The following is a 13183-nucleotide window of genomic DNA, read 5'->3' on the forward strand; positions in this document are numbered from 1 at the left end:
GTAGCTCCACTGCAGCAATTCTGGTGTATTTTTCTAGACTAGCAAGACTAAAAGGTAACAGAAAAGTTGACCTCCGAGTTTCAGACTACAAAAATAAACAATCTGAAATATGGAGTCTAAATAGCATAAAATGACTTAGTAATTTCGGCTCTTAGACTTTTGACGACCAGGGTTTCTGGTACCCCAAGGAAGGAGTAGCAAAAGATTAACCCAGTTTGGGGTTCCCTCCCAGCTACCAACGTCACAGCTCGCTCGCCAATTGGCATTTCAACACCAGCTTTTTCTTCCTGACTTTAGATGCCCTGTTCAGTAATGTCCTTCCGGTAGCCCGATAGCACTCCCTTTGATTTCGCAGCAACTCGATAAGCCTTATTTTACAACCCCATAAAGACGACGCTTCCCTGCAGCGCAGGGCATTTTGCGCCCGCTGCGCCTACCAAACCTGAACTCTTGCCGGATCGAGATATGCCACCAGCGCATCCATAGCCATCGTCATGAGCGTGACCAGTATAGTTGAGGGAGTTGAGGATGGGCTTAGGGAGCCACAAAACTCTCGCGATGCTCGGGTCGAAGAACTTTGGTCGAGCCTCGAGCCTGATCATACAGGAGAACTTGATCTCAAGGGTCTGAAGAAGGGGCTTCGGAGGATTGATCACCGTAAGCGAAGGGTCCTTGCTGGCTCATGCTGGACAGAGATGCTGATGAGAAACTACAGCCATGAAGAACGCCGACGACATGCTAAAACGAATCATGGAAGAGGTGGACAGAAATGGCGATGGAAAGATCCAATATAACGGTACGCAACCTGTCTACTGTGACTGTCAAGCGTCCCCCGACCTTCCGATATTGCCTCGGTTCCTGCGACTGCGATCTTGAAAGCTTACTTTTCGCTCTTTCTTACGCCATTTAGAGTTCCGAAAATTCGTCGAGAATGCAGAGCGCCAGCTCTTTGCCCTTTTCAGATCAATTGACAAGGACGGAAATGGGAAGCTGGACAAGCTTGAGCTTCAAACAGCTTTTAAGAACGCCGGACTCACACTATCGAACCGCCGCCTCAGTGAGTTCTTTGACGATATGGATATCAACAACGACGGTTATGTCACGTTTGACGAATGGCGGTCAGTCTTTTATTTCAAACTTTGTTCAAATGCTTGTTATTCTTTTTTACTTGATGACTCCACTGGGCGTCAGTCGCATTCCGTCAGATGCTCGTTGCTCATGACTGACCCTCAGTCATTTTGGCGGGGGGATAACTCTCATAACGTCATGTGCCAAGCCCATACTCAACCACTCGGCGATACATTTGCGACCGCTTCCTATCGCTGATACACCATTTGAAGCACTCTCAATGGATCAGGGACTTGCAGCTGATCATGAACTATTAGAAACTTTCTCCTATTTATGCCCCCACACGATCACGATTCTCAGCTCCATGCAGTCCTTGACTTTTATTACTCGGTGGTCAGCGTAACCCCAGAGGGAGACACGCTTGTTAGTGAGGAAACATTAGAGGGCTTAGGTACGGACGGCTTTCGCTCTCTTTTCATAACCCTTTTCGGCTCTCTTCTGAGAGTCGCTTTTCCTTTCGAATACCCAAAGCCCCTTCCCAACCGGACATCGACTTCCGACAATAAAACTAGCACCTCAAATTCGAATGAGTCCCAAAACAAGACCGAGAACATGGCTACCGCCGCCGCGGTTTCATATCCCGACTACGATGACCCAGCTACCGAGATATCGCAGGAAGTCGAATCGCTTACACATGACCTGGACGATGGCACCCATAAACACACCACTGGAGCTTCAACAACAGTGCACAAGAAGTTTAGACTAACACACTTTGTACCTGATCCAGGCTACTTTCTAGCAGGTGCCATCGCCGGGGGAGTGTCGCGTACGGCTACTGCGCCTCTCGATCGGTTGAAGGTCTATCTGCTTGTGAACACGTCCAGTCGAGCCGAGACAGCGGGTGCGGCTCTTATGCAAGGTCGTCCTATCGCCGCTTTACAGAATGCAGCCAAACCGTTTACCGATGCATTTCGAGATCTCGTTCGGTCAGGGGGTGCTCGAAGTCTTTTTGCAGGTAAGACTTGTGCAACGCGACCCCGAGTCTGTGACATATGCTGATGTTAGCCGTACCAGGAAACGGGCTCAATGTCGTAAAGATTATGCCAGAAACTGCTATAAAATTTGGTTCATATGAAGCTGCCAAACGAGCTCTCGCCAATTTTGAGGGTCACGGAGATCCAAAGAAGCTCAGCTCGTGGTCAAAATTTGCCTCGGGTGGTCTTGCTGGCATGATTGCACAGTATGTTTGATCCAATGCTGATGAGAGCCTAAATTAACCGCTAGCAGAGCTTCTGTTTATCCTTTGGATACCCTCAAGTTCCGACTGCAATGTGAGACCGTCAAGGACGGCCTTACAGGCGCAGCTCTTGTTCGCCAAACCGCAGTCAAGATGTACGCAGATGGTGGTCTGCGTGCGTGCTACCGAGGTCTAACCATGGGACTTATCGGAATGTTTCCCTACAGCGCCATCGACATGGGCACCTTTGAACTACTAAAAAAGTCGTACAAGTCTTACTATGCCCGGATAGATAACGTGCACGAAGACGACATCAAGTTGGGAAATATTGCGACAGGAATTATAGGTGCTTCATCTGGAGCCTTTGGTGCTAGCGTGGTCTATCCCCTGAACGTGGTACGAACACGACTTCAGACCCAGGGCACAGCCATGCACCCGGCGACATACACTGGCATTTGGGACGTGACGAAAAAGACGATCCAGCGAGAGGGTTACCGTGGCTTATACAAGGGTCTAACACCTAACCTTCTCAAGGTCGCACCCGCTCTGAGTATCACCTGGGTCGTGTACGAGAACTCCAAGAGAATCCTTGGATTGACCTAGTCGTCCCAACTAGCGACAAGACGAAAGAATTGGACCAAAGACACGAGACTGCGGAGCCCTTCTCAGTTCTCACAAACAACATTTACTACTTACTATACATACACACGCAAATTTCACATCAACATTCAGGAAAGCGGGGGTCTTAGCGGTTGGATGGCATTGCGTTACGACGGAGGGGAATCTTATGGCGTTGAAAGGATTGATATATCAGATGAAAGTGGTTGAAAGCCATTGCCAATCGACAGAGTGGTGTTTCGAATAGCATCACGCTGCATTAAACTATATGTTTCTCATTTTTTCAAGGTGAAAGAGCGATGGCTAGAATTGATTGAACATGTATTTGTTCAAAGATGAGATAGAAGAGACGAAGTGGTCTCATGATGAATACATCAGTTTCTTTAAGAACGGAGTGTGATGGCATCGGACACAACTCAATTGAGTGCTTCTCACGCCAGATATATGGGTCTGATACCGACCCAATGGTTTACTAGTGTCAATCCATTTGTCCATGGTCTGTGATACCAAAGAAGTTGCCGGCTCAAAAGGCTCTGAACAATTCACAATAACCTTGGCATTGCAACATTAGAGGCTCCCATAAATGACAAGTCCAAGTGAACTAGTGACTATGAGAACCGAGAAGCTTACTATCAACCGCATCTTTTGCCTAAGTCAGTGTGTCGGTTGGTAGAAATACCAGGATATCCCCGCCAAGCAACTGTCGTTATCAATCAGCCCTATCACGTCTGTTCCCGCGCATCACATAAAACGTCATTTCTTTCTTGTTTTTCTGCAGCTTGAGACAAAGTTGTCGTCAGCCGAATTGCGTGCCACAGAAAAAGCTGCATCCTTTGTATCCTGAAGCTTACGCAGTGCAAGATCGAGCTTGCACAGGAAGGGCAGTTGACAGGGATTGGAGAGAAGGGTTGCGGGGTTTGGAGGGGAACTTTTGTAAGGCGATAGAGGATCTTTGCTACCTTTATGGATGAAGGATGGCTTGAACGGCACAGATAAGAAGAGAAGAGAAGAAAGAAAAGAATTGTTTCCTGGAATTAGGCTTTGAAATGAGTAGAAAGTCTTGTTTAATAGTAATATCATGGACTATAAGAAGACAAGACATATGAAAGAGGACATTAGACAATGTTGTAGTTAACTCATAGATAGGAACTTCCACTCGTTCATGGGCAGATAAATCGGACATTTTGCTGTATTACTCCGCTTCACCTGCACATCTCAGTGACAACCCCCCCAAAACGGCCATAGCGTGATCGATCAACGTCGTTATGCTTAGAATCAAGTCCTTGAGGCAACGTAACCGAGCAAATCTTTTGGTCCAGAACGGTACAGACCAGACTATAGAAGCAGAGCATGCTTATTCCCCTCTTTTTCCGTCTTCCGTGCCGTAACTCAACTTTCAACCTTTCTTCTCTCGTGTCTTTTATAGAAACAAAAAAGAAGAAGTCAACTTGCAGTTGTTTTGGTGATACAAAGACCCATATTCTATCTATTCGTGAATACATTGCCGCGTACGCATACGTTTGTACCTATTTTGTTTCATACGTCTTACACGCACCCCCAGGTCAGGTCAGGTCAGGTCAGGTCAGGTCAGGTCATGTCAGGCTAGATTCGCAAACTATACGACAAAGCGAAACAAAAAAAAATGCCTGCTCCTTATTCTGACAACCTCTATTCCGCCGACTCTGACGACGAACCTGATGTCCTTTCGCCAACTGACGGTTACTTCCACGCGTCGTCTGAGTCGTCGTCATCTCGCTCTCCTCACGTCCCAAACGTGCTTGTTGAGGATCCCACGCAGTTGAGTCAAGATGCCAAAGCTCAAGAAGCTGAAAGGGAGAGGAGGTTATTAAATGCCGGAGGCTCTTCTGAGGGACAAGGACACGGTGGAAGCACTGCCTCGTTACACGAAAGTCAGGAAAGCCCTGCTGAGAATCCAATCGCTGCAACTCCTCAGCCCCAGCCTCAACCTTATTCACAAAGAATCTCGACGTTTGCTCATTCTGTTGATGCACCACCTGCTTATTCACCTTCACCTACATCACCAAACACACTCAGCAACTACCAAACATTCACTTCTACAGCGACAATGGCTCGACCTGAAGAGACCCAGTCTCTTGTTGTTCACTCTCATGCGCCAGAGTCTATGAGCGACCCGTCACCCAACTCAACTCAACCACCCTCACGCTGGGAGAACTTTAAAGATTTCATCGCAAAACTTAACGTCCGAAGGAAGCTCAAGACATTCCTTGCTTCGTTGCTGATCTTTTCTGTTGTCTTTATGATCTTCAGCAGCTTCACCATGCAGTCTAGCCACGGTGTAAGTACTCCCTCTCTTCCACATCACTTCTACGTGCCTTTAGAGAACGTTGACTGACATCGATGTAGCCACATAAATCCCATCTTAAGGACGAGTTCGCCTGGCGTCCTTCCAAGACATGTCCCAACAAGGCTCATCGTTATGGAAAGGTCTTCAAAGAGCTAGATATCCAGCTATCACGCAATCTTAGCATTATCCAAACCGTCAAGGATACCAGAGGCCATGAAGGATGGACCACCCACATCTCGGGCGAAGTCGTTCTTCGTCCTACAGATAAATCATCGCCTGCTAAGATAGAGGCCGAAGTCATCTCCAACACCGACGGTCTCGGAATCGATATGTATGTTGACAATGCGACGCAACTTGTCGAGCTGGTGGTGCCACGAAAGATTGACTGGAACGCAACTGAATCGACTCCTTGTATCCAAGTCCGAGCTACCCTCTGGGTACCTCGTGGGTCGGTCATCAACACTCTGACTATCAATACCTCGCAGTTCAATGTAATTATCGACCAAGGTCTCGTTCTTGGAGCTTTAGACGGTGTCAATATCCGAAGTGCCAGTGGTGACATCAACGCCCCTACTATCGATGTGACCAGCACTGACAAGGCTGCCGACCCATACACTCTTTCTTCTCGCGAGATCCACATTCATACATCCAGCGGCGACGTGAGAGGATGGTATCCTTTGTACGATCTTCTTGATATCGGAACCGCCTCTGGTGACATTACCACCGGCGTCGCTCCCAAGCCCGTTAACCCGCAGGCCGTTCGATCTGCCACGCTCAAAGTGCGAACCGCCTCTGGAACTATCAAGATTGACGAGCCTATCGCGGGTGCTCGAAAGGCCCCTCGCCCGGATCGCGAGTTTCCACCGCGCGACTACAGAGTCGACATTATCACTGCATCAGGAGACGTCACGGCCGATGTAGCTGCGAGTTCGTCCGCATCTTTCAAATCACAATCTGGTGATCTGAAGCTTAACATCTGGCCTGTGCTGGATTCAAGTTTACAAATGGCTATCGGTCAAGACAGCCCGTATCTCGAGACTGATACAAAGAGCGGAGATACCGAAGTCAACCTTCTCGAGCCTTTGTGGACAAGCCTTGCCACCATCGGTACTACCATCCCTCCATTGGAGCCCTATGACCCAAAGAGCGGCCGTGAGCCATACATCGTTCTAGCAGAAGATGTCAAGACTGAAACCAAAGCCAGCAAGTCCTCCCTTGGAGCCCTACAGTCAAAGCACAAGTCGATCAGCGGAACTGTCAAGCTCGTATATCCTCAATCTTGGGAGGGCATTCTGTATGCGCAGTCCAACTCGGGCTCGCAAGACTTTAAGGGCAGGGATTTGAAGATTACACACGAGGGAGGAACGTTTATAAATATCATTAGGGGACGCAAGGGTACCAAAGGATACTCTTCTCTTGAGGTTAATACCGTGTCTGGAGACCAGTTTGTCGTAATCGGAGAGAAATATTGAGCGAGGAAACGAAGGGATTATGAGGAGTTGTGGAGTTTGTGATTTTGGAAGGCATCATTCGTTAAGGATCGGGATACCACATCGTTCGCTGAATGGACTACACATACCACCGCAACGCGCGGAAAGTTAATTAAACAAACGCAGAAATGATAATTCGGATTAATATATGTACTCACCAAGAATCTGGTCTGAAATAACGTCAATATTCACACGTTCTGACTCGTGTTTTTGATAAGTCTTTCACAGTAATGAGCGTGGATTGAAATTATATGAGGGTTATAATACAAGTTGCACATATCGCTCTATCATCACTGTTACAAGGTAGCATATATATCGCATATCAGAACTATCACTGTGGTCCAAATTTGCCCATCAGGCGTAGCCTGCTCTTATGCGCTGGTCCGAACAGCGGTTGATACTTGACCAGATTCCTCTCCTTCCTTCGAGGCTGATGTCCCAAAAGCGTGATGTCAACTTTCTTATATCTCACATCGTATTTGACCCATCGCTCAAGGCCAGGTACATGAATTCCAAGTGTCGGGAGTGCGACTAGCGTCAATTGTGTGGTCATATGTGTTGAGTACGGGTCTTGTTTTTTTTCAACAATGTAGATGGCTGGTAGTGCATAACGGATCTTTCCAGGCGCGTAATGCTTGAGCAGCTTTTCAAGTCGAGCTTTCCCGGACGGTGATAGAGCATTGCGGAACGCTTTTGCGTGTTCCGCACGGTAAGGGGTAATCTGCCACATAGGTCGCCTATTGAGTCCAAGTCGCACCCAGAAACGGCCGTCGAACATCTTGGATTTTAACCACCCGTTATGTCGAAATGTAGAGGTACTATCGATCGAGTCTTCGTTGTTGAAGTCAGGAGCAGAAGAGAGTTTCGTTCTCGGCCAGTAAAGTTTTGCTGAAGGAAGAGCCTGAGTCGACGTGTAGGGTGTTCTGGAGAGAAGCCATTTGACGGACCCCTCCTTTACAATCGGATCAAAATACACACCAGCTGTGGTGAATGCTTTTGGGGTCGAGTTGCTTTTGGGCGCCATACCGGGAACGAGCTTGTTGACGACATTTTCGAGGTTCGCAAGAGGCGGTAAATGGTATTCGGGAGTGACAAAATCAATCAGCTTGCGAACTGCGATGCTCATAATGATCCTTTGGTGCTCCTTGCGCAGCTTGCTCTCTTTTTCAGATGAACGCCCCTTGCGTCGTCTATTAGACGTGCGACGTGTAGGGAACTGGACCAGCAAGGTCCCTGCATTTGGGTCAAAGTCCCTCACAACGGCTTCCCGAACAAGATAACGTTTTGCCTCATCTTCCTCTAACTTGGTTCTCTGTTTGCACCTCTTGGCCAAAGACAGGATAGCAGGCTTCTGTAAAGCCTTGGGCAGCTCATGATTTCGAACCAGATGTCTGATAGCATTCCTTGTTGTCAATGTGGGATCTTTATTCGTTTGGTCTTCTACCCAAGAGATCCCGTTCGCTTCGCACGTCGCGATAAGCCTATCCTTGTCGAATTCTAGAAGAGGTCGATATATCATGACACCGCCATCTTCAACTTCCAAAGGTTTAAGGTAAGGGACATCGTCTGATGTCTCTTCGGTCTCGGGCGGCCTTGGGTATGAGTCGACTAGGCCAGGAAAATCGGCCGTGAGAGAAGATGTTTCGAGGGCCAACTCGCGACGGAAAGCCCTCTTCAGTCGCTTCATTTCGCGCGAAGGAGGTCGAAAGCTGAGTGCTGGGTTTGCTTTGAGCTGGTCGTCGAGAAGACCGCTCTTGTAAACACCGTGCAAGTCGTAGCATTCGGGTATCGAATTTGCCTCCCTTATACCCTGAAGACCTCGATAGCCATGCCCACCGAGTAGTCGCATAAGTACCGTCTCGTATTGATCATCTCGATGATGGGCAAAGAAAAGACTATTCGTCCCAAAATAAGCGCAGATACGACCGAGGGTGCGATATCGGTAGGTACGGGCGAGACCTTCAACATTGGGAAGCGTACGGGGATCGAGACCAGCACTCTTTTCATCCTTCCAAGCAAGGGGCGCAACATTGGCTTTCATGTCGAGCTTGCGCAGTTCTTTGACCACGTTTAATGCTTCTAGATCACTTCCGTCACGAAGTTTGTGGTCAATGACAACAGCCGTAGCACCTTGAACAGGGTTGTCTGCAATTTTGGAGCCTCTGTATGTACGAACAAACTTGGACATGAGGAAGGCAAGAGCCATTGAGTCTACACCACCACTAATAGCCAGCACTGAAGGTGTTGTTTTAGTATATCAAAGACATGAGAGGATGTAAGAATAACCTACTTATCCGCTGTGGCCTGGCAAAGCGGGCGGTTGGAAACCGGGGACGACATACTGCGTCGACGGCATCTTTAAACTCGGAGGAGGAAATAGGCCGAGGGGCATGATGAAAGACACGAGATGCCGTAGTCATTCCATTATATTGTCCAGCTTGAACCTGGAGCGCAATCAGCGGATGGAGATGCTGATAAAGAAAAGGTTATAAAAGTGGTGATGTCGGGATTCAAGCTTGAGTGGGGTCTTGTTGATTTGAATTCCGTTCAAGCTGGTGGGGCAGATACAGCAAAACAAGCCATGACCTAAGATTGATGGCTTTTGTGTTTTGTTATTCTAAGCCAGTCTCAGATGATAGCTTTAAACTAATGATGGTAGTTTAATTTGAAACAGAGAGACATGATTGTTTCTACAAGATCTAATAGTTCACTTTTCAAGGGAATTAGTTTAACTACGAAAAGTACTCCAACTGCCAAGAGTCATCATGAACCAATCCATGTTGACGGAACCTCTTCCAAGGCAGTGATCATCACCCATGGAATCATGCTTCTAGAAATGCGGTTGTCCAGAGCACAACGGTCAAGTAAACTTTAGTTGGTGGACCAACTGTATGTAGGTAGCCTAAGAAATTACCTAGGTGTAACATAGCTGTCTTAGTACCTAGAGGTTATTGATTGTACTCTACTTTACTTGTAAATAAACATCGTCATACATCATCTATTCCCCGGATATTCACAGACGTACTGTACTGTAACAGGTTCGTCCGTCTTGTCACAGATAAAAAAACTCGCTAACTAGTAACCAACACATGCGGGTAATAAAGACGCTCATCAACACCCCTGTCAAGGTCTCAAATGATTCGCCTCCAAGGCATAAAGAGGCACCCCCTAGCAAAAAAGCAGAAACAGCCTTGGGCTTGAGGTGGATAATGTTGGTTTTGAATCATGGAGCATTGCCTTGAATCTCTGGCTGCAGCAACCCTCCTCTTCTCGTTGTCCTGTCCTCGTGCCACCATCACAAGTCAAGTCAAGTTACAGTACAGCACTCGCTAATAAGGTACTACTACGTTGGTGTTAGTGTGTTCCCGTCGCCTTTGTTTATGTTTATATCTATTGTTACACTGTCAACTTTTATTCTCTTCCATCATCTCTCAACTCTTTCAACTCTTTTCGCGTCGAGTCGAACCGAGCTCTTGGTTTAAAGCTAAGCTTAGTACCTAAACTGTCTTGTCGCTCCGCAACAAACCAAAACATCCCACCTCATGTGATTCAGATCATCCATACCAAGTCTTCATTCATTCCCAGCCTCTTCCTATATCGTTTAGCTCCTTCAACCTACCTCACTCCGCCACAACCGCCTCCAACTGTCTGAGCCGCATTCTAAACAACCCCTGCGACTAACTGCGCGCAGCAGTTCAATTATCACAATATCACTTAAAGTATTAATATCACAAAAGCCCTCATGGTTTCCACGCTGGAGCCTCCAACCGCCTCCTCCGTCTCCCGTCGCGGCCCCTCGTCGATTGTCTCTCGCCAATCTCAATCACACTCGCGATCCAAGCGCTATAATCGCTCTCACACCGGTGGTAGCACCAACACCACTCATGCTCTTCAAAATGACTTTCCTGTCTTTGGTACTGGCGATGTCGAGATCATAGTCCGCGCGCGCGACACACCCTCCGATGCCGCTCCTGTGCAGAACCGTTACCTGCTTCATCGTCATACTCTTACGCGCTCCAGCGGCTTTTTTGAAACCAGCACATCGAACCAGTGGTCCCGTAATCGTGCACTGCCAGCTGGTAATGAGCTCTCCCGCATCGGTGAGGATGGCGAAATCGATCCCGTTACCGGAAGCGACGTCAGTTCCAGATCGCAACGAGGAAGTGTGCATCCCCCGAGAAAGAGATGGCGATACGAATTAGATCCACGATCTGGACCGAATGATATCCCAATGCTGGTCCAGCGAGACGAATCGTCGCGAGATAATACACAGTCTTTGTTCGGTCCCTCTTCAGCTCCACCTACCGTCAGTTCCAGAGACTCGCGATCTTCAAGCCGCTCCGGACGCTCGCACTCGCGATCAGTGTCCAATTCGTCGACCTCTAGCGGTTTCTTCCGCTCTGTTGCCAATCTCAGTCTCTCCTCCAACCACCCACCACCTGCAGCGGAGCTGTCGCAGGCAGACGAGGACCTTTTGCGCGACTACGACAACCTCTTTCGCATCTTTTACAACTACCCACCCGTCCTCGATGGTGTCAACGTCGCAGATGCCTATGTCCAATGCAAGAGCTTGCTCAACCTCGCCGACCAATACGACGCTCTTGCTGTGGTGGGACCTCGAGTTGATCACCACATGCTGCAGTTCCAGTCACGGCTGTGGAAGCAAATTGCCAAATACCCGATTTCGTATCTGCGCCTCGGGTATCTAGCTCGCAGCCGGGTCATCTTTCAGGAAGCCTTGATTCATGTCGTTGGGCAGTGGCCGGCCGGGGAGCGCAGTCTGCGTGCAGCCCTGCCCGACATTGTCTTGGATATCATTGAGGACAAGGTGGAGGAATTGGAAGAAACCGTCGGTCGCATCGAAGGACGCCTCTTCCGCCTTGGGCTCACCAACAGCCGTGGTGAACGTGTCGGCCCAAGCAACAATTACCTCGACTGGCTGTCCATAAGCTTGTTCCGCCAATGGCTGGCCGACAACACCTCTCCGCAGCCGCCTCCAGATCAGCGACGCAGGACAACCTCCCGTGATGGGGGCCGCAGCGTCGCCGCCTTGCCCCCGCCCTCCCCGCCGTTGAATTCTGTCGGACGTGCATATCGTCAAATTGGCTCCAGCAATCCCGCCTCATTCCTCGGTCACGACGACTGCAAGCGCTTCCTCAAGCTCACTCCAGAGCTCTACAGCCGGGAGAACCTCCGGAGGTTCGAGAAGCGTCTTGACGAGATAAAGGCAATGGCCCGAGAAGTCGTACGACCCCTCATGGGTAGCAACCTCGAGCTTGACATGGGCGACACTTCACGCACACCAGACAGCATCACCTACCTCACCTGCACCACCGTTGGGAACCGAGACTTGCCCTGGGTAATGGATGACCAGAATACGGTTGGACTCATTGCCAACTGATGAGAAATGATATGTGCGTTGCGGTACAGCACAGGAGCTGGTGGTTGCAACGTTGATGCAATGCAACGATTCTTATGACCTGATGTCCTTTTTTTATTACCCTTCTTTTTTGGATTCTTTTTGCGGATACCCCATGCTTGGACATACTGTTGAAATCCCTTTGTGTTTGTCTTGTATAATCCCTGCGGCCTGGAACGCTGTTACTCGACGAGATTATATACTTTATATAGATACAGGACAACCAAAGCAGACGCTGGTTGGACTACGGACAGTCGATACGACTCGGATGGAGCTGAGCTCTGTGATCGAATGGATCGAGTTGCTTATGATGAGATATATAGAAATTGGAACTAATTTATGACCATGATTTATGTCGACATTTAACTTGCAATAGTCCTTTCATCACATGCTTATGACAGTTTCGCAGTGCTTCTAATGCCCTTGACATCAAAGTCTCGTTTAACACTCTAGGATGAATGCTAGGTACGGATACGATACCATCAAGGTCGCTTACAGGTTGCAATCTGCCGCCAAACAATCTAGGCATCACTCAGGCACAAACAAATAAGCCTAACTTCCATTAATGTACGATTCGGGCCATGCAGTTACAACGGTCTCCGCGTGGGGGTTTAGAGCTAAAGTAAACTTTGCATAACATCATGAGCATTCACGCCGTTATTATAGAGGCGTGTCCTTCATAATTCCACTCCATGCCAAACAATAGAGGTCAAAGCGGTCAATCAAAGAATAAAAAAAGAAATTGTTCGACAACGACAGGATTCGAACCTGCGAGGCCGAAGCCAATAGATATCCAATCGTGATGATTCAAGTCTATCTCCTTAACCACTCGGACACGTTGTCTGATGTTTTTTGATAAAAGACGATAAACGGTTTGTGTATATATACATAAACAAAATATGATGATTCAAATATTGTGGTTCTTTACATGATTGTTGCCTTGAACAGGCACCAGTTCATGCATCGAAATAATATACAAATACTTTATACCATGTACCTACACATTTCATACCGATACTACTTGT

The 13183-nt window shown here is 48.2% G+C and overlaps 4 protein-coding genes and 1 non-coding gene across 5 annotated transcripts; 3 read left to right on the forward strand and 2 right to left on the reverse strand.

Annotated features, from left to right (window-relative positions):
* Positions 1 to 494: 494 nt before the first annotated feature.
* Positions 495 to 2908, forward strand: FPOAC1_006825 (uncharacterized protein; the record flags this gene model as incomplete). Its single annotated transcript, XM_044851299.1, has 7 exons — positions 495 to 657; positions 716 to 796; positions 911 to 1118; positions 1386 to 1519; positions 1856 to 2083; positions 2143 to 2308; positions 2356 to 2908. 7 exons carry the CDS (start codon positions 495 to 497, stop codon positions 2906 to 2908), a joined length of 1533 nt encoding a protein of 510 aa, XP_044710011.1.
* Positions 2909 to 4565: 1657 nt separating this feature from the next.
* On the forward strand, positions 4566 to 6721 carry FPOAC1_006826 (uncharacterized protein; the record flags this gene model as incomplete). The annotated part of the gene is made up of 2 exons (XM_044851300.1): positions 4566 to 5240; positions 5309 to 6721. The coding sequence occupies 2 exons, from the start codon at positions 4566 to 4568 to the stop codon at positions 6719 to 6721; spliced, it is 2088 nt and encodes a 695-aa protein (XP_044710012.1).
* A 349-nt stretch (positions 6722 to 7070) lies between these two features.
* On the reverse strand, positions 7071 to 9159 carry FPOAC1_006827 (uncharacterized protein; the record flags this gene model as incomplete). The annotated part of the gene is made up of 2 exons (XM_044851301.1): positions 7071 to 8974; positions 9030 to 9159. The coding sequence occupies 2 exons, from the start codon at positions 9157 to 9159 to the stop codon at positions 7071 to 7073; spliced, it is 2034 nt and encodes a 677-aa protein (XP_044710013.1).
* Positions 9160 to 10481: 1322 nt separating this feature from the next.
* On the forward strand, positions 10482 to 12140 carry FPOAC1_006828 (uncharacterized protein; the record flags this gene model as incomplete). The annotated part of the gene is made up of 1 exon (XM_044851302.1): positions 10482 to 12140. The coding sequence occupies one exon, from the start codon at positions 10482 to 10484 to the stop codon at positions 12138 to 12140; it is 1659 nt and encodes a 552-aa protein (XP_044710014.1).
* Positions 12141 to 12905: 765 nt separating this feature from the next.
* On the reverse strand, positions 12906 to 13001 carry FPOAC1_006829. The gene has a single exon. It is a non-coding gene; the product is annotated as a tRNA-Ser (tRNA).
* Between the last annotated feature and the right edge of the window lie 182 nt (positions 13002 to 13183).

The sequence above is a fragment of the Fusarium poae genome, chromosome 2 (assembly GCF_019609905.1).
Source record: "Fusarium poae strain DAOMC 252244 chromosome 2, whole genome shotgun sequence".
NCBI classification, from domain to species: domain Eukaryota; kingdom Fungi; phylum Ascomycota; class Sordariomycetes; order Hypocreales; family Nectriaceae; genus Fusarium; species Fusarium poae.